Genomic DNA, 25,430 nt, shown 5'->3' with positions numbered 1-25,430 from the left:
AAAAATTCACATACAAATTTCTCTGCTAATAGCTCAATAAGTATTAAAGAGAATAAGTTATATCTATAACTGCATATTATTTTAGAGTTACTTTACTGAATTTCTCTATTGATTGACATTACCCTTAAGAGCAACACATCACAAAGCATCCTTATCTATGTATGTGTGCATACATATCTTAAATTGTATCAGGGATTGCAAATTTCTTTTTACCCTAATAAGAGCCACACAATTTTACATATAATTAGACTGTAGTCTTACACTCTAATGAATCATAATCAAGGATAGCACCTTCTGAAATGGGACAAGATTTCTACAGGTGCCAGGTTATAGTCTCATCTCATTCTTCACCCAGCTCTTTCCTAGACTCAAGATGAGTAATTAACTAGGGAAGATAGTAATGTTACAGCGTTAGCCTTTAGATGGAAAGAAAAATAATTAAAACTCATGTTTCACCTTATTTTAGCCCAAGTGCAACTTCCATGAGCCAAACATGAAACAATTTAGCTTTGGAATCATACTTTGGGATGATTTTTTTCTACGTACCTGGGAAAGTAGTCATTCGCGTATGCAAGTATTTTATCTGAAAGAAATTTAATATAGTCATATTAAAAGAATTTTGACATGCATTTATTAAATCTAGACAGTGTTGTGAGGGGAGCTTAGCCTCAATGTCAGTTAGCATCTTTGATCAAGCCATGCAGCCACTGCTGTTTAGGGATAAAGATTTTTTGAGTCAACCACTCTGTCTTTTGGTCATTTGGGGGTGGAAACAGTACCACTTGGAACTCATGTAGAGCATGGGTGTGTGTCCATTTTATAGAGGGGAGCTATCAAGTCAAAAATGTGAGAACCTCTGTGCCTCTCTTCCCTTGTGGTGGAGCACAGCTGTACTTTCTGCCTTTCAGTTCCATGAGATACCTTTGCTTCCTTCTGACAAATTTTCCTTTGTCCATGTAGTTTGAATAGACTTTTCTTCCTTATCTGAAAAAAACCACTTTTATGTATGCATGTTTCTATTTATGTGCATACACATGAATGCATGAATGCATATACATGCATGTGCCATATTTATGCACACATTATGCACTCATGGATGTGCAACAGTACACACATGCATGTGCATGAACACACACCATACATGTTCCTAGCACCATGTGTGAATCTGTGTGCACATGTGGGTGTATATGTGCACACATGCACAGGGGCATGTGTGCATATAAATGTGCGCCCACATGCGTGCGTGTGCATGTGTGCATATATGTGTACAACTATGCGTCCTAGCACACGTGCATACCTATACACATGTGTATATGCATGTGTCTATGTATGTGTGCATGTATTGTCCACAAGTAGGTGTCTATGTATATATTTTTGAAGTAGCTGTCAAAATTTCTTGGCATGCGAACAACACAAACATGAAGCTGGGGAATTTGTTCTATTTGTGATTCATTTTGTCCACATGGTGCAAAGAAAGGTAAGGAGAGAGAAAGGATTTAGGGAGAAAAGAGCTGGAAAAGTTGGGGACATCTCTAAAATGAATCAGAACAGCTTCTAGAAGAAGCAGTACACTGGTTTGCAGAAATAAAACTAACCAAAGATGTGATGTTGGACTGCAAAGTCATAAAAAGAATGACCTATAGCAAAAATAAACAGAAAGAACAATTGTTATATGTTCACCAGCAGATTTCTTTGACATTGAACTGGATGTATGTATATTATGTGAATATTTATTACATTTCATTTGCCTATCATTTAACCTGGCATTAAATAATTAAATAAAACCAAAATCTTATAAAGTTGTTCATATAAAATAAAACCAGTATTAAGTTTCTGACAATAAGTCAAAGACAATAGTAACCAAATGCTCTAACATATGGAAACACTATTGCTATTAGCTTTAACATATGAAAACACTGTATGTTGGTATGGAAATGAAAAAATTTCCAAATAGATGAATAAGTCACCAAACAGCTACCAAGATTATTTGAAGTTAGATTTAAGTGTGACAAGATTGAGTTACTTTCCTGAGTGATCATTAACTGTTAGGGCAATATTATTGGAACATACTATTAAAAACATCACATGGGAGGGTGAAATGAATGTGTCTTGGGAGAATTCCATGAAGCACCAAGTGCCCTTCACAGAGTACATGCCTCAGGCAGCTAGGGGATCAAAATTGATGAATTTAACTATTTGGAACTTATCAGAAATAGCCTTCTACCCACAGGAAATGTTCTACTAATGACTCTCATATAAAAGATGCAACTTTTTTCAAATACTATCAGTCATTGAATATGAACGCACATCAAAGTTGATGTACATTAATTAATAGAAGCCCAGCAAGATCATAAAACTGAAGACATGTAAATAATATCAATATGCAAAAAATGAGAATTAATGTAGATTAGAAAATTATAAATTGGAAAATATAAAGTGTGTTTTGATATCTTTTTACTCAGATCATTAATCATTATTTAGATTTGCCTGGTATTAAAGTACATATGTAAGAATTTAGTTGAACTGTGCCATATGTATTATGGAATAAATGAGCATTAGGAATTAGAAGACACTGGATTTGGGTACCAGCTCTTCAGTTCATTTGTCATGAGAAAATATGTAAATTAATTTAAAACTCTGATTCTCAGTTTATCCATAAATAAGGACAGTGATACTTCTATCATGGAGTAGATATGGAAGATAACTAAAATAATGGAAGATAGCTGAAATAATTTCTGTAAAAACATTTACAAAAAGACAAATTTATCAATATTATACATTCTAAATCTGTTCACATAGCAAACCACCATTTAATTGTGCTGGTTAAAATTGGGAAGCTATTTCATTAAATGGATTAGCTGAAAACAAGCTAATATAATTAAGATGCTATTTCAAAGGTTAAAAATTTATCAGGAAAACTTGATTTGGAATGAAATTACCAAATCTCATTTTTGACCAGGATTGTCACCAGTTGAGAACTGACTTGAAAGAAATGATAAAAACATAATTTGTAGGGGCCTCCCTGGTGGTGCAAGGGATTGAGTGCAGTGCTCTGAAGCTGTCCGCAGCCTCTGCAGCATGAGTTAGATCCCTGGCCAGGGAGCTACCCACATGGCACAGCAGACCTCTCCTGACTTGCCCGCTACTCCCTTCAGCAGTGTACTTCGGTCTATCTACCTGTTCTGTTGTCCACTCTGTCTCTGGTGAATCCTCTCACCTCCCCCATACCTCTGGCCTGTAACCCCGTTCTTGTAATCATAAATCAAGAAAAAAAATAATTTGTAAACAAAAATAACGACCAGCATTATTTAAAAAGAGTAAGAAAAAGTAGGCCTGGGGCAAAAACATTTCCCCCTGAAGGGAGAAAATGTGTCATAAATACCAAACAAGCATACAAAATGTCATTAATTTAACAATAAATAATAAACATCTCTCCCAAACAGACTAATATTATAAAAAGAAAATATGATTTTCCACTTGGAGACATCTAGAGATGAATGTTAGTGCCTGTAAGGTATACCAATGTAATGTTTTGTTTTTTTTTTTTAAGATTTATTTATTTATACTTACAAGCACTGGATACAGTCAGAAGCGCGGGAGGGTGAGAGAATTCACCAGAGCCAGAGCAGGGAGCAGAGCAGGCAGAAGGACCGAATTACACTGCTGAGGGGAGCAGCGGGCAGCAGGAGAGGTCTGCAAGCCATGTGGGACCCTCCTCCGGTGGCCGGGGAGCAGCGGGGGATCGAACCGGTGCTGCAGAGTTTGTGGGCAGCTTCGCAACCCAGCGCTCAACCGCTGCATCTCCGGGGAGGCCCCCAATGTAATGTTTTAACAGGATAACTCTCAATTTACATCATACAAAAACAAAACCAAAAAATTAGATCATGAAGTTTTGTGGGGGAAAAGGAAATAGAAGCAATTACACAAAGGATATAATATAATAATGTGATACTTTGATGGAAGGAAAGAGAATTAAAGCAATATAATGAAGAAGAAAATGTGTAATGGGGAAAGGACATTATTCATCAAGACCAACTGTATTCAAGAAGCAACCTGAAAGCAGGCTTAAAAAATTCAAGGACAGCACATTCCGTGCTTCTTTTAGAATTTAAAGGTGTAATCTGGAGCTAAAACATCAGTGATTTTGTGGTTTTAGTTTTAAATCCTTCTTATAAGAAGTATGATAGCATTGGATCTCTTTAATTGGGGAGTAGTAATCAGAAGTTAGGAGGTTATAGCTAAAGACAAAGGGCAGCAAGCTGAGTCCTAAAAAGAACTTGCTCTGTCTTGGGGGTTTGATTGTTTACTTAAAAATAAATGGCATGATTAAAAGCCAGCTAATTGTTTCACTGATACTTAGTGAAATAAGAGGCAGTTTTTATTTTGCTCTAAAGCACCTGTGCTTGCAAGACTGTGTGAACAGAGCTAGGTGAATTTTCATAATCCTCTCCTGTGATTCAGATACAAGCACTTGTGGTCAGGTTCACGGTTGAGAGGGTGTGAGCAAACATTTGCTTTTATGTTTTCCCCTTTGTATTGTTCGCTCTTCCATGAGCAATACATAGCAACAAGAAACAACCACACATGGCTTTATAAAGGTTTGCTGATACATTTTTAATGTAAAAATGTGGAAAATATGCTACAATTTTCTAGTGAATAGGAGATGTACTGATAGGACTTTGATGCATGGGCAAACTGCACTTGCTTATATCCTTCTCAAAACAGAGAAGTAAGGTTGGATAAAGGAGATTTTTTTGTTGTTTAAAAAGGAAGAAAAAGCTAATACATTTCTATCAGAAAAAAATATATAATCCTCCCAAAGAACAGATTTGTACAAAGAATCACATAAAATATGAAAGATTTACTTTGGAGGGAAGGGAGAACACCATTTCAAAGCTATACCTAGCATTGCTGCAGAGCGTATCAAGGAGAGGCTTATCTTGTCTAACTGATTGAATGTGTAGATATTGTATTGTTGCTGGAATAGAGATTTTCTTTTGTAAGCTATTTAATACACAGCAAAACTTACTCACTGAGTGCTCCCCAAGGTGGAGTTATATCTTGCAAGTTTCTAAGCTACAAAGAATAGCACAATGATGCAAACATAAAAAGTCACATGAGGTCAGAGAGGGGGGCATTGTGTTCACAGACCAACTGGCAAAAATCCTAGTTAATATGATGGAATCTCCCCCAGTCTGTCTGTCAGGAGAAATGAGGCAGGAAAGCATGTTCAGGGGGCCTGCAATGGGGTCTAATTTACCAGGACTAATTCCAAATCAGCCTGAATCTCTGGCGGAGAAATGTAGTGTTATTTGTTAATATAAGATAGAAAGGAAGGCAGTCATTGCTAGTGGGTGGAAAAGATGTTAGAAGTGGGGGCAACTGGGAAAGAGTTGCAGAGAGAAAAAGGAAGGCCGGAGGAGAACAAAGAACATTCTTTGGGCACTATTGAACATTGCTCCAAAGCTAATCTTAGGTTTGTATGCTGATGAAGGGCAAGACCCAGGGTTGTGTGCTCCACCTAAGGGCACGTGCTACATAAAACAATCTGTGATAGGACCTGCCCAGTGGCACAGGCAGTTGAGCGCAGTGCTGTGAAGCAGTCCACAGCCTCTGCAGTGCCAGTTCGATCCTCACTGGCCGCAGAGATACCCACATGGCGTGGCAGACCTCTCCTGTCTTGCCACTGCTCCCCTCAGCAGTGTGTTTCAGTCAGTCTGCCTATTCTGTTCCCCAGTCTGTCTCTGGTGAATCCTCTCACCCTCATGCACATCAGGCCTGTACCCCAGTTCTTGTATAAATAAACAAATCTTTAAAAAAATAATTTGTGATAAACTAATATTTAAAACCTAGTCCCTGAATGTCCACAGAAAACTCTTAAGAGAACTCAGGTATGTGACTTAAATGAACACAACAGTTGTTACTAAAACTCAGGTTGTTGCACAGATGTGTTAAATGATACAAAAATGGAAGCAGAGGGGCCTCCCTGGTGGTGCAAGGGGTTAAGCACAGCACTGTGAAGCTATCCGCAGCCTCTGTAGCGTGAATTTGATCCCTGGCTGACCAGGGAGCTACCTACATGGCTCAGCAGACCTCTCCTGTCTCGCCCGCTCCTCTCCTCAGCAGTGTATTTCAGTCAGTCTGCCTGTTCTGCTCCCCACTCTGTCTCTGGTGAATCCTCTCACCCCTCCCCGTTTCCCCTCCCCACCTCTGGCCTGTATCCCACTTCTTGTATGCATAAATAAATAAATCTTTAAAAAAAGAAAGTAAGCTAATACAGGGAGCTCCCCAAGTGGGGTTCCCACAACACAGCAGAGACCAGGTCAGCGGTAGCTGCTGTCTCACACCATCTTAGCTTCATGGTATTGAAAAGAATAGAAAAATGGAGGCAGGAAGTGGGGTAGGAGCCAGAGAGACAGACAGAGTGCAGGGATGATGGGAGCAGTGGAGAAGCCAGAGGAACTTATGTTCACTGAAGTAACAGATATTAAAATGAAATGAGAGAACATGTTACCATGGTAAATCCTTAAAGAATATTGGTGGAAAGAAGGAAGGAAGCATCTGGCCACCGGGTATGGTGCTGTAGCCTGTACCCTATCCAGGACCAACCTACAAGGTGCCTGCACTGTGCTAAGGTGTCTAGATAATTTCTACCAGAATCCTGTGGTCTACGTGGTATTTTCTATATTTTGTAGCTAACAATACTGAAAACCAGAGAAGTTCTGTTACTTGTACAAGATCTCCCAGGAGGACAGCGGATATGAGAGTTTAACTGACACCAGGATGACTTGGTGTCATGTCATTAAAGGACAATCAAGGGAACTGAAATTGTTTCCTAAACACATCAATAAAAATAATTTACTATTTCCTGTTTTTTTAAAAATGTTATTTCCCATCATACTGATTTTAGTAGGCATGTGTACTTTATTATTCTAAATTGCTAATTATGGCCTACATTACCTGAAGTGGTAAGGGTTTATACAATTAAAAGGGGAAAAAAAGAAATCGGTCTTGAAAAAAATGAATTCTGTTACTCTGTAGTTCTGCTGCTGTCATTCAGCAGTGGTAGGCTAATCATTATAAGCAAACAACTCCCAAAGTCATTTATGTGGTGGCAAAATGGTATGAATATGGATAAATAATGCATTAGATTTATAAGATCCACTTGTTCCCTATACAAATCTCCAGAGGATTAGCCCCGGAATCAAAAGGAGAGTGAAGCACTGGTTTGGTGATTATTGTTATCCTGGTCTCCACCTTAAATTATTTCGACTCTCTAGCTCTCAATTCATCTTTTTCTATTTCGGGTGACAACATTATCTGCATTCATACAACATTTTAATGAAGAAATTAAAATGTGGTCATTTTTAGATATTTTATAAAGAAAAGTTCTACTCAACTCAATTTTTTCTCTAAAGGAAAGAAATTTTGCAAGATGTCTGATAATGTATCTGATTTATAAAGTTTGTATAGAAGATATTTGATTTTAAAAATAATTGCTGAAATGATTGCTAATAAGAAAGCATTGCCTGCCAGGAATTTCATCTTAAGTATAGAAATGACAGAACAGAGATCCTAAAAGAGTGTGGTATTTCTGGCAGAAGACATTTGGTCAATGATTTAACAACAGCTTGTACTGGTAGAAACTATTTTGGACAGAAAATTAGAAAATTGGCACTTATCCTTGATTTTGCTATTGAATAGATGTGACCTCAACTATGCTGCTTCATATGCTAGTGCCTCTCATCCTTCTTTTGAAATCTGCATGACAATAATGCATTATTCATATTTTACATAAACATTTCAAACATTGGGAGTGTTTAAAAAAACACTCCGAAAAGGACCAAGGACTCTCCCCGGACTCTCATCATTGTTCTTGATTAGCTTCATACAATTTTTCTTGGTCACAAGTATCTTTTAACTTCATCTGTTAAAAGAAAGTGTTTTCTATCCATTTCCTTCCACTTAAATGTTCTTCCCCAAATGTTTTTTTTTTTTTAATATAGAGGCATGTTTTATTTATTTATTTATTTGTTTGTTTTTGTTTATACATGCACTGGGTACAGCCAGAAGCGCAGGAGGGTGAGAGAATTCACCAGAGCCAGAGCGGGGAGCAGAGCAGGCAGAAGGACCGAAGTACACTGCTGAGGGGAGCAGCGGGCGGCAGTAGAGGTCTGCGCGCCATGCGGGACCCTCCTCTGGTGGCCGGGGAGCAGCCGGGGATCGAACCGGCGCCGCAGAGGCCGCGGGCAGCTTTGCAACCCAGCGCTCAACTGCTGTGCCACCGGGGAGGCCCCCCAAATGGTTTTTGATTCTAAAATATTATGACCTTTTCCAGAAATAGTTGATCTTTCATTCTTTCATCCATCCATGCATCCACCCATTCATGCATGCATGCATGCATCCATCCATCCATCCATCCATGTAATCAGTATGCGTACAGTGGACAAAGATTGTGCCATTGGGGCATTATATCATTTCAATTATATACATGAGGGTGAACACCGCATGGTTAAAACTTTGGAAAAGAAATGCTGACAATGGTAGAGCCTCTTGACCTCCCCTTCTAGATCCTGGAAATGTTTGGTACAAAACATGGTTCAGTCTATTGCTTTTCCTGTTCTCTTCTGATTCCAGCTGAACCTATTGCACATTAGAGACCCTGACTGATAGTGCTAAGTTTGAGTAAGGTTGAGTAGAATCTTTAAAGAGCTTGCCTTTACTTTTCTCATCACACATCAGAGACAACATTTATGACTGCTCCAGAATAGACTACAGTTTCATGGGTTGTTGAATTGGAGAAGGAGAAATATATCTTATCAGGATAATCCCTTCCTACTCTATACCTAAAGGCCGAGGTAAAGCTAAGAATTGGAATGTTTACATTTTTTATTATAATTGCATTCTTAAATTAAGAGAATTTTTAGAGTAAAAAAAAGTATCAAGCAGATTTCTACAGATTGAAAATACCTTATTGAATAACATTTCATTACACTGTCTTCTATAGTAAAGTGAGTCAGTCTGCATTCAAGAAGGTACCATATGGTTACTTCTCAAAATGTCTTACCTTTTTGGTGCTTTTCCTTGTAGTAAGAAATGTTGAAGATCAGTGATATAGTCAATGCTAAACCCAAGAAGGCTAATATTGCCCAGATATAAGGCTGACATTCAATGTTTCCTGGAAATAAAAGCAAACATGCCCATTAGATAGTAGCTGCTTATTCATTTTTTTAAAATTGGCTATTCCCACAACTAAAACCATTGTATTCTTTTTTTTTTTTTAAAGATTTATTTATTTATACAAGTACTGGGTACAGTCAGAAGCGCAGATGGGTGAGAGAATTCACCAGAGCGGGAACAGAACAGGCAGACTGACGAAATACACTGCTGAGGAGAGCAGCGGACGCGGCAGGAGAGGTCTATCGCGCCATGTGGGACCCTTGCAGGTGGCTGGGGATCAAACCGGCGCTGCAGAGGCTGCGGGCAGCTTCGCACGCAGCCCAGCGCTCAACCGCTGTGCCACCAGGGGAGGCCCTTATTCTTAATGAAGTACAAATTCTCTGCTAAGAAATTAACAGTGACAGCCAGACGTTTCTTACAGATTTCAAAGTGGGTATTGGTGATAATTTGACAACTGGTGACTGATTAAAACTTTGGTTCAAAATCAAAAACATATTACCCAGAATTGTAATTTTAAGTTCTCTACTATAGTCATACGTGCTTTCACTGTTTATGCAAAACCATTCATTCTTTCCTATTAACTCCAGTAGTAGAGGATACTGTGTGTTGGAATACAATGATTATTCTGGAATCAAAACAATGTAAGTTTGTCAAGACTGGCCATAAGGATTTGTTCCCGTGTGATTTAGAACCTTGTGAACTGATAAGAGAGAATTGATTAAGCTTCCCTTTCCCCCTGTGAAACCTCTCTTTTTCATTTCAGTCTAAAGGGGATTTGTAGGATGCTGTTAGTTGCCCTTGATTTTTTATGGCAATCTTTATGCATATAATTTATCGTATAAATTATAGGCATGTCTTTAAGAACTTAGAAATTTGAAAATAAAGGCAACAAATATTCAATCATGGTGATGGAGAATGTGGTACAGAAAGGATTTGGCAGATTTGAAAAACTACAAAAACTGCAAGAGAAAAAAAAGAGTTCTCCAAAAAGATATGAAAGGAATGAAGTTTGAGAAAGGCAAACTTATAAAGAAAAATAAAAAACACTTTTACAAATCGGTTCATTGAGAGAATGAACCCTGATGGACTAAGAAAGCAAAATATCTGAGAATTAAATGTCTACTTACTGAAAAAAAGTATAAATTATTTAAAAATTTATAAATAGGGCCTTCCTGGTGGCGCAAGGGGTTAAGCAGCGCACTATGAAGCAATAGCAGCCTCTGCAGCATGAGTTTGATCCCCAGCCGGCCAGGGTGCAACCCACATGGCAAAGCAGACCTCTCCTGACTTGCCCGCTTTTCCGCTCAGCAGTGAGTTTCAGTCAGTCTGCCTGTTCTGTTACCCACTCTGTCTCTGGTGAAACCTCTCACCCCCCTCATCTCTGGCCTGTACCCCAGCTCTTGTATGTATAAATAAATAAATCTTTAAAAAATAAAAACTTATAAATACATATGATGTGTTAAAATTAGTTAACATATATATAATTATTATCAGTTAATATAAAATGTTCCATGTCAATAATATACATTTATATATTACATATATTTATCTTGCTACATATATTATACACATATAATTAAATCGATTATCTTAGTAATCATATACCTATGTGAATGCTGACCCCAGAAAAGCAATCCCCCAAAATTTATGTTTTTATATTATATATTGATGTATTCAGTCAGTATCAATTAGATACCTCTTCTGCGTCAGGAACTACACCCTATATTGGAGAATCAAAGGTAAAGAAAACTATATCTTTGTCTTCAAACAACATGGAGACATGGATATGTAAGCACATCATTTATAAAGTATTGTAAAAATAGCAACCCCAGAGATTAAATTCTCTCAAGACCCAACTCTTTCTCTATGTGACTGACTCAAATCACAGACCATTTTAGGTCCTTTCAAAGAAATCAAAATAATCACAATAAACAGAACAGGCAACTCTTTAACAGGAGGGAAATTATTTTTATTTCCCTAATCTGTCTTCACACAAAAATATTCTTGTTGCTGCTCTATTTTACTTATTTATTTCAAGTCAGACTTTTAAACTGTTAATGTTTCCTTTGAATACTTGTTGGCATTACAGTGAATTTCCCTGAGTGGTTCTATGTATTTGATTTTTTTAAAAAAGATTTTATTTATGTAAGAAGTGCGATATAGGCCACAGGCAGGCGGAGGGGGTGAGAGGATTCAGTAGAGATATAGTGGGGAGCAGAACAGGCAGATTGACTGAAATACACTGAGGGGAGCAGTGGGCGAGACAGGAGAGGTCTGCTGCACCGGGTGGGTCTCTCCCTGGCCAGCCGGGAATTGAACCAGCGCTGCAGAAGCTGCAGACAGCTTCACAGCACTGCACTCAACCCACTGCGCCACCTGGAAGGCCCTAAGTTGATTTTTTTTAATTAAATTATTTTTAATTGAGGTAATATTTCAGTACCCCATAGGTACCACCACCATAGTGCACCCACCACCAACTCACCCATAGTCCCCCACCATAGTCCATTGTGCTTCCTTCCCTATTTGTTCTTACCATCCCTTTCTTCTCCCCCTCTGGATGCTTCAGTTCTATGGTCAGCTTTCAAGCGTTAGTTTTTAAGCTTGTCTTTATCTGACCCTTAGATTGGTTTGTCTGTATTCCACATACTAGTGACATTATATGGTATTTATCTTTATCCTGACACTTGTTTTACCATTATCCCTTCCAGCTCAATCCATGTTAAGTTGCCATTCTTTTCCTTCCTCCTTTTCTCTCTCTCTCCCCCTTTCTTTCTCTGCATCATTTATTATTAAATAAGCATAGTTGGACATATAGATAATGAAAAATATGAAATGTGTATATGTATTTATGATATAGATGTATGTATACGTATATGCTTATAATTTCCATTTAGTTTGATCTGGTTTGCAATTATTTTAACATCAGAAAATTTGTTTTGATGTCTGCTACCTTCTCTTTTATTTAGCTCCATGCTTTTTCTAGATGTTCTAGAATTCTCTGCTTTACAGAGAATAGACTTTCTGCCTTCTACTCTACAGTGTCAGATATATAGTACATGATTTTTTTTTCCAAGAATTATTTTATAAATGAAAAGGGGTACTACAAATGGAAGTGAAGTGTGTGGTTTTATTTTCTTTAAGGTAATGTTATGTTGTAGCATTGTCTGGAATGCTCCTCTGATTTTAGGAGTATGTAATTCTCATCTAAATCTTCTGTTTCTAAGATTTCTTCCTTTTGTAAAATGCCTGAGTTTTTAAATGGAAAGATGTTCTGTTGGAAACTTTTACTGTATGAGGTTCTTTATATCTTCCATAATTTTTTATTGCCAACAATGAATGTTCTCATTTTGAAAAAGAACATGTGCACACATGAAAAGAGTGACTAACAAGTAGCTAAATGGTGGAAATTTTCAACTTGAAATTTTCAGATTTCTATAAATGTTCATACACACACACTCAAACACACATTTTGTACCTCCATTACCCAGTTATTTTCCATATACAGTATGACTATCTTCAGCCCCACGTGAGTATCTATTCACATACTCTGTGAGTATCTGTTCAGTACAGATGGCGCCTCTTACAATATTGGATGCCCAACATACTTAAAACTTCCTGACAAACAGAAAACTTTAGTATCGTTGTTTATTATTTGTAATTGCTTTCATTTACATTGCTTTTATCAATTTAAAAAGACCCACACAGATTGGATTGAGCTCTTTACTCTGCTTTTAAAAAAAAAAAAAAAACACCCAAACGAAGCAAGAAGTGAGCTAATAACTGTAAGGAAAAACATGATTTAAATTTCTAACCAGCTTTCAACTGGCAGTGGTTAATAGTAGGGGGTTTAATTATAAGACCTCTGACTCTCCTCAAGCCAAAGTATTTGGCAGACTCTGTATTTGGAATTTAAAATTATATGTGCTTTGGAAGGAAACCCAGCTAAGTGAATGTAAAGGCTTTATGCTGGCAGGTTTGATTCACAGAAGCCTTTAATTAAACAATTAACAATAGAAAAGTGATAATGTCTTAATTGTTGCCCCTTCAGGACTTCTGTAACTGAGACAAGTGCATGTTATGTTACATATATAACAGTATGTATGGTTCTTACAGTACAGGATTTCTTGTCATCTTTATAACTAACCCTTATTTGGTATTGGGAAACTTGAGATATTTTGTTAGGATCAAATGCTACCAAAATCCCTGCTTTAGATTGACCTCTTTATCTGTGTCTAGTTACTCTATAGTTTCCTATTGAAGAAGTACCTTTGGAAAGACCCTCTCTGGTCACTTCGCCTGGAGGTGTGGAAACTCATCCAATACAGTACTTTCAGTATGTTTCTTTAATGTTTAAAGTTTTTGAAAGACCTGTGCATTTTTTCTCACTTCTTTTTAATTTAGGAATACTAAGAAAATCAAATAAAATAAAAAATGTCTGGAAAAGTATCTACTAATATTTATTATTAATAAGCAATATGTAGACATTTATTTCTCAGAGCCATGACCTCTAAGTGATAATCTTTCCTGCCATGACTTCATAAAATCCTTTCCAGAAATTACCTACATTAAATGACGCATAGTCTTCAACCTACCTCTGATTTTAAAAGCATATGAATTAAAAGATAATTCATAAATTAATTTTGCATAGTCTCTAAGAGAAAGACTTTCATTGTTTTCAAAAAGATGATGGAGGCTCAAGGGGAGACAAAACTGAGAAAGATAACGAAAATCCTTTTATTAAAAAAAAACAACGTGTTACGAAATTGTGAATAATTATTTAAACACAATTAAAGGTAGCCCAAAGGAGCTTTCATCATATTATTCAGCTAATAATGATTTACAAGAATTCATAAACATAATAAGAATTATCTATGGGCATATTTATTGATGCCCACATTTGGAGGAGAAAAGGAAAGATTTGGATCCTTTTTGCACATTGTTTTACTTAACTAGGAAAAATTTCACTTTTTCATTGTGATTATACTTATTTTTTCTTTTTTACTGTACCCATCTAGATGTAAAGAATACAAACTTCTGATTCTCTTCACTTCAAAGTTTTGTTTTGTTTTTTAATTTTGTTTTGTTTTGTCTTTAAAGATCTATGGGGTTTTCAAGGCAAATGTTTTTAGCTCTCGCGTGGGATTGTAGAAGGCTTTAATGACAATGGAGGAGTTTCCTATGTTATACCTGAAGAGAAAATCTAACCTATGAAATGCTATGGAAGGAATCATGTCACATTCCTCATAAGATTAGAATTAATTCATCCTGAGAATAGTTGAATTTCAAATTCACTGCCTTCAGCCTCCCCACCCTTCCAAAGTTCCCCGTCACCATCAGCGCATGGCAATTGTTCATAGCATTGCTGTGTCTATTTCTTGCAGGGCACAAGCAAAACTGGGACATTGTTTGTGTTCTTTGCTAATCTATGAACCTGGAAAAGATGAGGAAAGGTGTGAAAATCATACATCAGCTTATGTTCCCTACGTGATTAGTCTGGTCAATTGATTTTAAAATCCAGCAAACAAAACACTGGGCAGCACATTCACAGAAATTATATATAATATTATATGTAATGTTTTTCTACATAAAGGGCTTATACAAATTGACATTAAAAGTATTAGAGCAATAATTATGCAAAGGATATAAATAGACACCTCACAAGTAATAGAATTGTGACCAGTTTAAAAATCCATGCAAAACTGTTTAACCTCCTTATAATCAAAGTGATGTATATTAAACAATGGATTGGTGTATTGTGCTTATCAAACTAGTAAAATTTTTTCTAAATGAGACCAGCCTTTTATGGAGAAACATTGCTAGGATAGGAGTGAATTGGCATTATTCTAGGTAAATAATTCAGCAATAAGGAGACTTAAAATATTCATAACCTCCTATTCAGTAACTCTAATTCTAGGGATCTTTCCTAAGGAAAATAACCCTAATATGGAAAAAGCTATATAAAGTTGTTCATCTGTCATGTAAAATACACATTTTTAAAAAGTTGTGTACAACACACATTTCAGATATTAAACAAGTAGCTAAGTACAATGAACCCAATAGATACCATTTTGTGCACTCATATAAAATGATTAAGCAGAACTTATTCACAAAAAAGGAAATGGCTCTTATACACGATTGAAAAAAAGCTAGGTGTATTATGTACATTATTATTTTGGTTATATAAAGAAAGCTACACAGAATGTAGAGGAATGAAAATTGGAAGCAATTATAATGATAGTTTGTGTTTTTTTAAGATGATGGAAAATATGTAGAATATTTTCTTTTTCATATATATTTCACAATTCTCCATCTTGTAGAATATGCATATTTTCTCTTACAGCAGAGACATTTATTAAAGAAATTAAAAGTACGTAAAAGAATAAGGGAAAAATGAACCACCAATGTGGAACAGACACTCAGCTAATCGATGTAAATCCAATCCTCACAATCTATTCTACAAGTGATTGAATTTTCACTGGGCTTTGCAAAATTGCCATCTCTCTGTGTTGACAATTGAATTGATTGCTGGGAAGATAATATGGTGCTTAAATCCTAAGGAACTATAGTGTGGTTACTTTTCCTAACCTCCTTTATAACTAAAATATACCAGAAGGAATGGTAGAGGAAAGTTTTTTTTTTTTAAACAAGTACTTTAAGCGGAATATTATAGAAGAGCAATTACTAAACAGGTACAACTAGCTTTATATTATAAACACTGCCTGATTTTTTGAGAGAAAATAATCAACTTAGACACTTCAATATATTTCCAAATATGTTCTAATGACACTAGATATTATCTCCCATTTAAATAAAAGAAGTATAAACTTATTTACTTTCCAGATCTTAAATGTCTTTATGTTAGTAGCTTAGCAATTAAGTGAATTTTTAGGCACAGACATGGGACAAAATAATTTAAAGTGCCACTTACCTGCCATGCTTCTTTTCTCAGAGAAATCCACATGTAGCCATAAGGCAAATGTATTGATGAAAAATGCTCCCCTAACTTTATTTCCTAAGTAACGTTCTCTGTTATGTTAGAAGCCGTGTGGTAGTAAAACTTGTCTTTATCTGTATCTCAGGTCTTTTTTTCTCTTTTGTGTCTTGAAATCTTTCGTGTGCGCTGTTCAGTTACAAACAGGAAATGTGGTGATGGAGGCTTCTAGAGTTTGATCTGCAGCTTATATTTTTGTGTAATGTGAGAAGAAAAATCCCACGTCTCCAAACACTGGTATTTATTTTTTTTATCAATGCCTGAATCTAATTTAAAAATAAAACTTGAAATGAAGATGTGAATGAGACTAAGAAGGAATCTCCTCACAAATGAGCTTACTTGAAAACAAAAATATACTAAACTGCGAAGGAAATGGTGAGAAGCCCCCAGGTGTGCTCAGCTGTTGTTTTCTTTGTGGCATGACAGAGGAAAGGGGATTGATGTTTTGTGAACATTACTGTGGATTCGGTACCTACTGTACATTATCCCACCGGGAGACCAGGTTTCTCTCTTATTTCCCTCAAGCCATCATCCTAGGCGATTTTCATTCCTCTGTCAAATCAAGAGCCAATTGGTAGCAATTCCCAGATGCCAGTCTCCACCCCAGAACCTTAACATCAGAAGTTATCAAACACTTGTGGACACAAATATATTAAGTTTTACTAGTTTAGCCCTACTAAATCAGAATATTTGGCATGGAGCTCAGGAATCTGCATTTTCTTAAGAACTGGTTATTTTAAGTGATAGTTCTGGACAATGCTCTGAAAAAATCATGTACATGTCAATGGCAACATTTTTATTTTTAACAGTCAGATAAATATGGTCTTGGCGGTATCTATGCATGTGGTTTGTATGCTTCTGTGTACGTATTAGGGGCTGCATTATATGCCTGTGCGTATTTTCTATGTGCTTTTAATTTTCTTTATAAAAAATGATATACCAAATCCAGTTTATTAAAAAAGCAGATACGCTTTTAATATTTTGAGGAAATTTTATACTGTTTTCCATAAGGCTGGACCAACCTACATTCCTACCAATAGTATGCAAGTGTTTCTTTTTCTCGACATTCTCACTAGCACTTATTGTTTCTGGTCTTTTTTACATGAGCCATTCTCACAGATGTGAGGTGGGATTTCATTGTAGTTCTGATTTGCATTTCCCTGATGATAGGTGCCAATGACATTTTATTGTGTGCCCTTTGGCTACCTGTATGTCTTTGGAGAAGCATCTAACTCTTTTGTTCAGTTTTTGATTGGGGCCTTTGTTTACTTTTTGTTGATTTGTATAGGTTCTTTGTAGATTCTAAATAGTAGCCCGTTGTTAGGTGTGTGATGAACAAATATTTCTTCCCATTTGGTAGGGAGACCTTTTGTTTTGATGGTAGTTTCTTTGCTGTGCAGAAGCTTTTTAGTTTGATGTAGCCCCACTTGCTCATTTTTGCTTTTGTTTTCCCCTGCTGTTGGAGTTGAAGCTCCAAAGATGTTACTGAAGCCAGTGTCGTGCAATGTTTTACCTATGATTTCTTCTATATATTTACCATGTGATCTACAATTCCACTCCTGGATTTCTATCCAAAGAATGCAAAGACACTAATTCAAAGGAATACAGGCACTCTATGTTCATTGCAGCACTATTTACAATTGCCAAAATATAAAAACAACGTAAGTGCCCAACAATAGATGAGTAGATTAAGATGTGTGTGTGTGTGCGCGTGTGTATACATACACAATTAAAGATTTCCCTGCCATAAAAAGAGATATGAGATCCCACCTCACATCTCTGAGAATGGCTCATAGAAAAAAGACCAGAAACAATAAGTGCTAGTGAGAATGTGGAGAAAAAGAAACCCTTGTATACTATTGGTGGGAATGTAGCTTGGACCAGCCTTATGGAAAACAGTATAAAATTTCCTCTAAATTTTAAAAGTGTATCTCCTTTTTTACTACAACATGCATGGAACAGGAGGGGATAATGCCAAGCAAAATAAGTCAGAAGGAGAAAGAGAAATACCAGCTGACTTAACTCGTATGTGGAATATAGAGAAACAACACAACAGGAGATAAAAACTAAGTCAAAACAAACCCTGTCGTCCATTTGCAGAGTGATGGGTTACATGAAGTAGGCCTGGGCACCCATAGACCAAGAGCAAACAGGGACAGAAGTCTCAGGTTCATGTAGAGACAAGATAACAACAGAGAATCAGAAGGATCCATCTAAGACTTAGATGAGATATGGAAATGGACATACAGGGAACGTGGAAGTGGGAAGGGATCTCAGGACTGGAAATTTAAGTGAAGCCTCCCATTGTTAGAATAAGAATAGTACAGAGGATTGGAGAAGAAATGAGGATGCCCCATCTTGGTTGATCCATAAAACATAAATCAAGAAAAAATAAAGGTGTTCAGCAAGGGAAGGACAGACTCAGCAAGAATGATTCAGGTAAAATCACAGAAATTCTGGGTTAACCTGAAAGGTGTAGCTCTCAGGACAGTCCAACAAGGAGAAATATTCAAAGCAAACCACATGTTTGGGGGACCACTGAGGCTGCTGAGGGGCTTCCCTGCCTTGAGTCGGTGGTGATTATAGGCACAAGTCTGCAGAGATATGGTGAAGGCAAGAGCAGAGGAGACAGGCAGAGACTGAGAAAGGGTCGACTCTCCCCTTTCCAGTCAGAAGGCAGCCTGTATACATGCCATGTGAATATCCATGGAGGGGCCTCTCCGGTGGTGCAGCGGTTGAGCTCTGGGCTGCGAAGCTGCCCACAGCCTCTGCAGCGCTGGTTCAATCCCCGGCCGCCAGTGAGGGTCCCACATGGCACGCAGACCTCTCCTGCCGTGCCTCTGCTCCCCTCAGCAGTGTGTTTCATCAGTCTGCCTGTTCTGCTCCCCGCTCTGGCTGTGGTGAATTATCTCACCCTCCCGCGCTTCTGACTGTACCCAGTGCTTGTATAAATAAATAAATCTTTTTTTTTTTTTTTTTTTTTTTTTTTGTGGGACCCTTGCAGGCGGGCGGGGAACGAACTGGCGCTGCAGAGGCTGTGGGCAGCCTCGCAGCCCAGCACTCAACTGCTGCACCACCAGGGGAGACCTAATAAATAAATGTTTTTTAAAAAATAAATAAATGAAAATAAAAGTGTCCATGGAGGGGCATCTCTAAAATAGTAAATCTTGGATTGACATATCTAAACCACTCCACAATTTCTAATTATTATATTTTTGAAAGTGATCTGCATTATAATGTTTCTCATTCCATAGGTTTATATAATCAGAAGAAAGAGCAAGATTGTCCAAGGTCACACAAAAAGTCTGTGTCTATGCATTGGAAAGCACCACAGATGTTTGAAATTTGTCAGGGAAAAATATGATAGCTTTTCATTAAATATAGATGGCTGAGCAAATGGAGACATTATCAGAATATTAAAAAGTCTATGGATATATGTTTGTTATGAAATATATTAGCAAGTGCATTCAGAGATTTGAATGATGACTTCGTGAGCCATGTTTAAATAATAAATATACATGAGGTTTCTATAGTACTTTTTAACAACATGGGTTATCAAAATGAAGTTTAGAAGATAGCTTGACTAAGCAGAAATGTGCTGACAAGCTTGAGCAGTTAGCAATGTTGTAGGAAATTTTGCTAGAAGGTGTGTGGTTTTGATGGGCACCTGTCAAAAAAATGAGAATATTAAGGCCAACAAAATCAAGATTTTGGCGCCAAAAGAAAATGAAAAACATATCACAATGGCAGCTGTCATTTAGTTTCCACACTTAAGAAAATGGGTCATAGAGTGTAGAAAAAGGCCCAGTTTTCATACCTCTTTTTGATGGTTATTTATTCTATTTTATACTTAGTCTTTATCACAATGGTGTATTATTCTATCTGTATATACATTTAATTAAAAAATACATAGAGATATTGTAATATGTACATGTATAAATATACAAATATATATTTAATCCTAGGGATTCCAGCTGTAAAGAGTAAGTAATTATTAGTAGGGATTAGCTGGGACTTTGAAGCTACATTTTATAAATTCATCTATCATTTAAATTAACTACAATAGCATATAATTCTTTTATTTGGAATAAAAAATGTTTCCATGTTTTAAAGGATCTTTAGAACATCTTTGTTTTATAGAAACAAAATGTACCTCTCTGTGTGGTTTTTCTTCATTCTGGTGACACATTCCTTCATAAAACTGAAGCTGGTACAGAGTAACAAATCAACTTCATGAAAGACAGGAGGGAGGAGCTCATGTTCTTTCAATAATGCTGTTTTAAAATGTGAGATTATTAAAAATTAATTATGTTGTTGCAATTATATCTTATTACATTGAGATTCATATTTTCATTAATTGATTCAAGATTTTTCCAAACACAGTTATTCAAATGAAATGAAAAAGAAAAAATAAGTTAAAAGCAATTGTGTTTAGAATTGGCCTAAGACTCTCAGATCATTTTGTTATTAAGCCTCATAGAGACAGACTTCTTAGAAAACAAAACACCAAAATAAAAGAGTAAATAATAAAGATTCAGAAATGAGAGAGAAGTGGCTAATAGCAAATAGTTCATTTTCTTTCATGAGAAAGTCTTAAATATCCAAATTTTCTAGAAGAAAACAATTTATTCCATTACACAGATTTCTATGGGATGCCCTGTAGGGAATACTATTGACAAAGTAAAAGCTTTCTGAGAATTTTTTTTCTTATTTGAAACAACTGATTTAAATAAAACCATTTTTTACTGTGGGACTTCTCATTGTTTAGTGAGTGAATATGCAGATTTCTGTGTTCAAGAGAAGGATAAACAATATTTCCAAAAATTAATACGTAAGAAGAATATTCTCATTTTTCCCAAAACATTTGCAGGGCTAGTGATCTGAGATATGTAGTTTAGGATACACTAAAACATTTCCATCCTGTTGAACTAGCTCTTATGCTGTGGCCTCCTCCCACATTCAGGGTCTGTCTTACCTGAGGGAGAACAAAATACTTCTAGTTTGCTACCTATATGTGAATTTCCCTCTCTAAAGATGTTTTGCTTAAACTTACTGAAGATTGTGTTCATAAAATCCAAATATCCCAGGACAGTTAATTAACATCTACAAAATGCTTATCCAGTGAGACTAGGACTAGTGAATCTTCCACTAAATAAGATAGATTCAATTTTTTACAACTTTTAAAAAATATTAATTTATTCTCTTTCATCATGGTTAATTTTTAGACAGTATTTGATTTCTCCCTTCAGGTGTCATCCCTGTAGTTCTCCCACCACCATTGTACTGATGATCCATCTCCATGGTCCCTTGTGCTCTTCTCTCCCCAGTTTGACCCCTTTCCTTCCCCCTCCCCTGCTGTATGCCTCAGATCTATGGTCATCTTGCCAGTTTTGTCTTTTTCCTGACCCTTTGTTCAGTTCCCCTATATTCCACCTATATGTGAAATCATCCAATATTTATCTTTTTTTCTTTTGATTTATTTTGCTTAGCATAATCCCTTCCAGTTTCATCCATGTTGGAAACAAATGACATGAGTTTATCTTTTTAGGCCACCGAGTAGTAGTCTATTATCTAACTATACCGCATCTTCTTGATCTATTCATCTATTGGGGGGCATTTAGGTTGTTTATATATCTTGGCTATTGCAAATAAATTTTTATCAAAATAGGAGATTTGGGACCAGAACATGTCAGGAGAAGTAAATGAGAACTGGAGGACTCTGAAGCCTGAGAACATAGGATAGAAGCATAAACACCAAGAAACAATGACCCAGTCACAGTTCTGGAAGAAAATGCAACAGTCAAAAGAGATGGTTGAATGAGTTCAATGAGAGGCTATCTATATATGTGCAGGTAGAGCTAATGGGAATAACAAAGAATGGTGAAGCACTTCACTTCTCGGTAAATCACATAGGGGAGGCCCTTGTCACCTCCAGGCTGGAAAGTACTGGAGCTGTATCAATACCGGAACCCAGTGAGATATGTTCTGTAAGAAAGGGCTGCATGACCGGAATTATGGCTTTCACAAAGCAAAACCCACATAACCATTAACCATTGACCAGGTTAAGAAAGGTGTGATCTAGAAATTGAGAAAGGTTTATTCTTAGAAAATTGTTATAGAAAATGGTATGATCTTAACTGATCTCCTCCTCCTCCTCCTCCACTTTTTGTGGTTTGTCAGATGACTGGCATGAAAATGACAACAAAACCCCACAACTTTAAAACCAGAGGTGGCAGATTTGATTTGGGACTAAGGGAAGAGTGAATAGGAAGATTAAGTGCAAAACCCCCAAACATTATTGGCTAACAGTGGCAGCCTCATTTCTTAACGATTAGGGAAAGACCCCAACTTTACCAATCCAAAGCTGCTGACCTGGTTTAGGACAAATGATACACCAAATCAGACGTAACAATGAGGACTATAACAGGACTGAGCTAAGCTCTGCATCCTTCCCATTGCTAAAGCACACATGTCAGGGGGTCCAGACGCCCAGGGAAAAGTAAAAAAAAGTGAAAGCCAAGGTAGACTTGAACACTGACTACAACTTTGAAAGCAATTTTATTAATTGAAGATGAAATAGACCTCAAGACAAAGAATATTACTAGAGATAATTTTATTGGTAATATTTCATAATGATAAAGATTCAGTTCAACAGAAATATATAATTATAAACCTACATAACAGCAGAGCCCCAAAACAAATGAAAAAGAAACTGACAAAATTTAAGGAAAGACAGACAATACAACAGACTGTCCTGTGGTTTCAGTAATTGAGAAAAGTAGAGAGAAAACCCACAAGGCATAGAAGCTATGAGCAACACGTAACCCCAAAAATCTAATATTTAAAGAATACGTATAGTAACAGCTAAATACACATTATTTTTTAAGTATGCACCGAACAATTGCCAGAATAGACTATATGCTATTCCAAGTCTCAAAAACTATTGAAGGATTTAAATAATACAGTGTACTTTTTTGTCATAATGGAGTTAAATTAGAAAGTAACAAAGGAAGATTACAGGAAGTGTCCAAATATATGGAAAATATATGACATTTCTAAATAACTCAAGGTCAAAGAAGAACTCAAGGGAGACTGCAAAATAATTTAAACTGAGTGAAAATAAAAACATCAAAACTTATGGGATATAGCTAACACAATGCTTAGAAAGAAATACAGGGAACAAAATGATTACGTAGACGAAAAGTCTAAGTCAATAATCTTTTACCTTGATAAGCAGGAAGAAGTAGAACTTAGAATAGAAAGAAGAAAATAAAGATCAGAACTGAAAGTAGAAACATGAAAACAATAGAAAGTATCAATGGAACCAAAAGCTAATTCCTTGTAAAGACCATGAGAATTGAAATACATTAAGCACAGACTCTATAGAAATTCAAAGAATTTTAAGGAAATATGAACAACTTTATTTCTGTACATTCAACATTCACATAAAATGGATAAATTCCTAGAAAGACACAAATTACCAAAACTGACACTAGAAATAATAGAAAGCCTCAACAGCTATATGTAAAAGAAGGAAATTAAATTAGTAATTAAAAATAGGTGAAGAAGGAGATTTCAGGGAAGAAGAGTTTATAAAATTCTGCATCATTTGAATCAATTTACTATGAGAAAGTAGCCTTGAATTATTTGTGTGTTTATAGAAATGTCTGTTTAAGCTAACTATAGTTGTTTAGAGTGCAACTTAGCAATTAAATTCATAAGACACTTTAGGTTTCATCCACCACCAAATTTATTTAGATTTAAGTATGCAAACAGGAAATAACCCAGAACACACAATAACAGCCCTGGTTTTGCACATCCCAGGCAGTTTGCAGTGCTTCTACCATGCTGTTTGTAGAACATGTGTGGGGATGAGAAATGAAGCTGAAAATCTGCAGCTGTGGCAAATCAGGGCACCATCAGCTCTGGCATCCCTTCCTAGTCAGCCTTTTCTTCCTAGTCAGTCACACTGTTCCACCAGGTGCACACAACTGGTCCCAACTTTCTGCAGAAGCTGCATTTCGAAAGTACCGGTTACTCATTACTGAACAAAGAGGTATGGTCTACTTTGGGACCTAATCCTTGGCCTAATCTCTTTTAATATGTATCTGCTCTACTTTAATTCCTAAAATTTCTTTCAGTTACTATTGCAAAGAAGAATGAACATGGGTCAAATCCTCAGACTTTCTGAGACTAAAGGAAAGATTAGAGAAACAGTTGTTCATGCCTTTTAAAAGTCTTAGGCATAGAATAGGTGAGCGGGAAGGAGAGGGGTCAAAATAGGAGAGGGAGGAACACAAGGGACTGTGGTGATGGTGCACAGGTGAATTGGTGATGGGAGAGCTACAGGGACTACACCTGAGGGGAGAAATCAAATATTCTATAAAAATGAGCAATGATGTAAGGAAATAAGTAAATTTAATTGTTAAAGAAAAGTTTGGACAGATATCACTCAGAGATGAGAAACAGATATGTATTAAGATTTTCAGTGATTTTTTTCATTCTTATTTAAACTTTCACTTGCTTCTGTGATTTTGCAATGAACTGTTAATTTCATATTCAAAAAATAAAGCTATTTCAAATATATGTATATATTTATAAACAAAATCAAGTGTTTGCTCAATCGGGGAAATGAACAGTTGGTACAGATGGCAAATATTTTCATACTTGCCAAAGCTGAAATAACAAAGAATTTCATTGGCATGTGGCAGTCTTCAAAATTACATTTCAACTTTAATAACTCTAATCTGTTTAATTGTTTCAAAATTCCAAGTAAATGTTAAAACTGAAATTGAGAAACTTACATGTATTGAATATATCAAATTTTCCATTCTATGTTTTTAAAGATTTATTTATTTATGCATACAAGAGCTGGGGTACAGGCCAGAGGTGTGGGAGGTAAGAGGATTCACCAGAGACAGAATGGGGAACAGAACAGGCAGACTGACTGAAATACACTGCTGAGGGGAGCAGCGGGCGAGTCAGGGGAGGTCTGCTGCTCCTTTCCATTCTATTTTTATAGTAGGCTGAATTGTCTAGGAAGGAGGCTGAGAGGGACATTAGCTGCAGCAGGTTTGCTGGGAGAGTGTTGAAAGCAAGTGCACCTATAGAGCACAAGGGCTAAAAGCAGGATTGGGCAGAGGGAGATTCTACTGCAATGCTATCTTAGCCCATTTTAGCCAGCACTTGGTTTTGACTACGGCGTGGCACTTCAAAATGGCTCTGCATGTGGGGACCCAGGAAAGACAGGGACAGGAGC

General features: G+C 36.6%; 1 protein-coding gene across 1 annotated transcript in view; it reads right to left on the bottom strand.

Moving 5' to 3' along the window:
* Positions 1-25,430, bottom strand: part of TRAT1 (T cell receptor associated transmembrane adaptor 1) — a gene marked incomplete at both ends in the record, with an annotated part of 63,050 nt that overhangs the window by 15,127 nt on the left and 22,493 nt on the right. The window contains 2 exons of the mRNA XM_084232650.1: positions 547-583; positions 9,068-9,178. Coding sequence (XP_084088776.1) covers positions 547-583; positions 9,068-9,178 — 148 coding nt within the window. The remainder of the gene's footprint in view (positions 1-546; positions 584-9,067; positions 9,179-25,430) is intronic.

This window comes from Talpa europaea (assembly GCF_964194135.1).
Source record: "Talpa europaea genome assembly, chromosome: 4".
NCBI lineage: Eukaryota > Metazoa > Chordata > Mammalia > Eulipotyphla > Talpidae > Talpa > Talpa europaea.
This window is presented reverse-complemented; position numbering and strand designations above follow the sequence as displayed.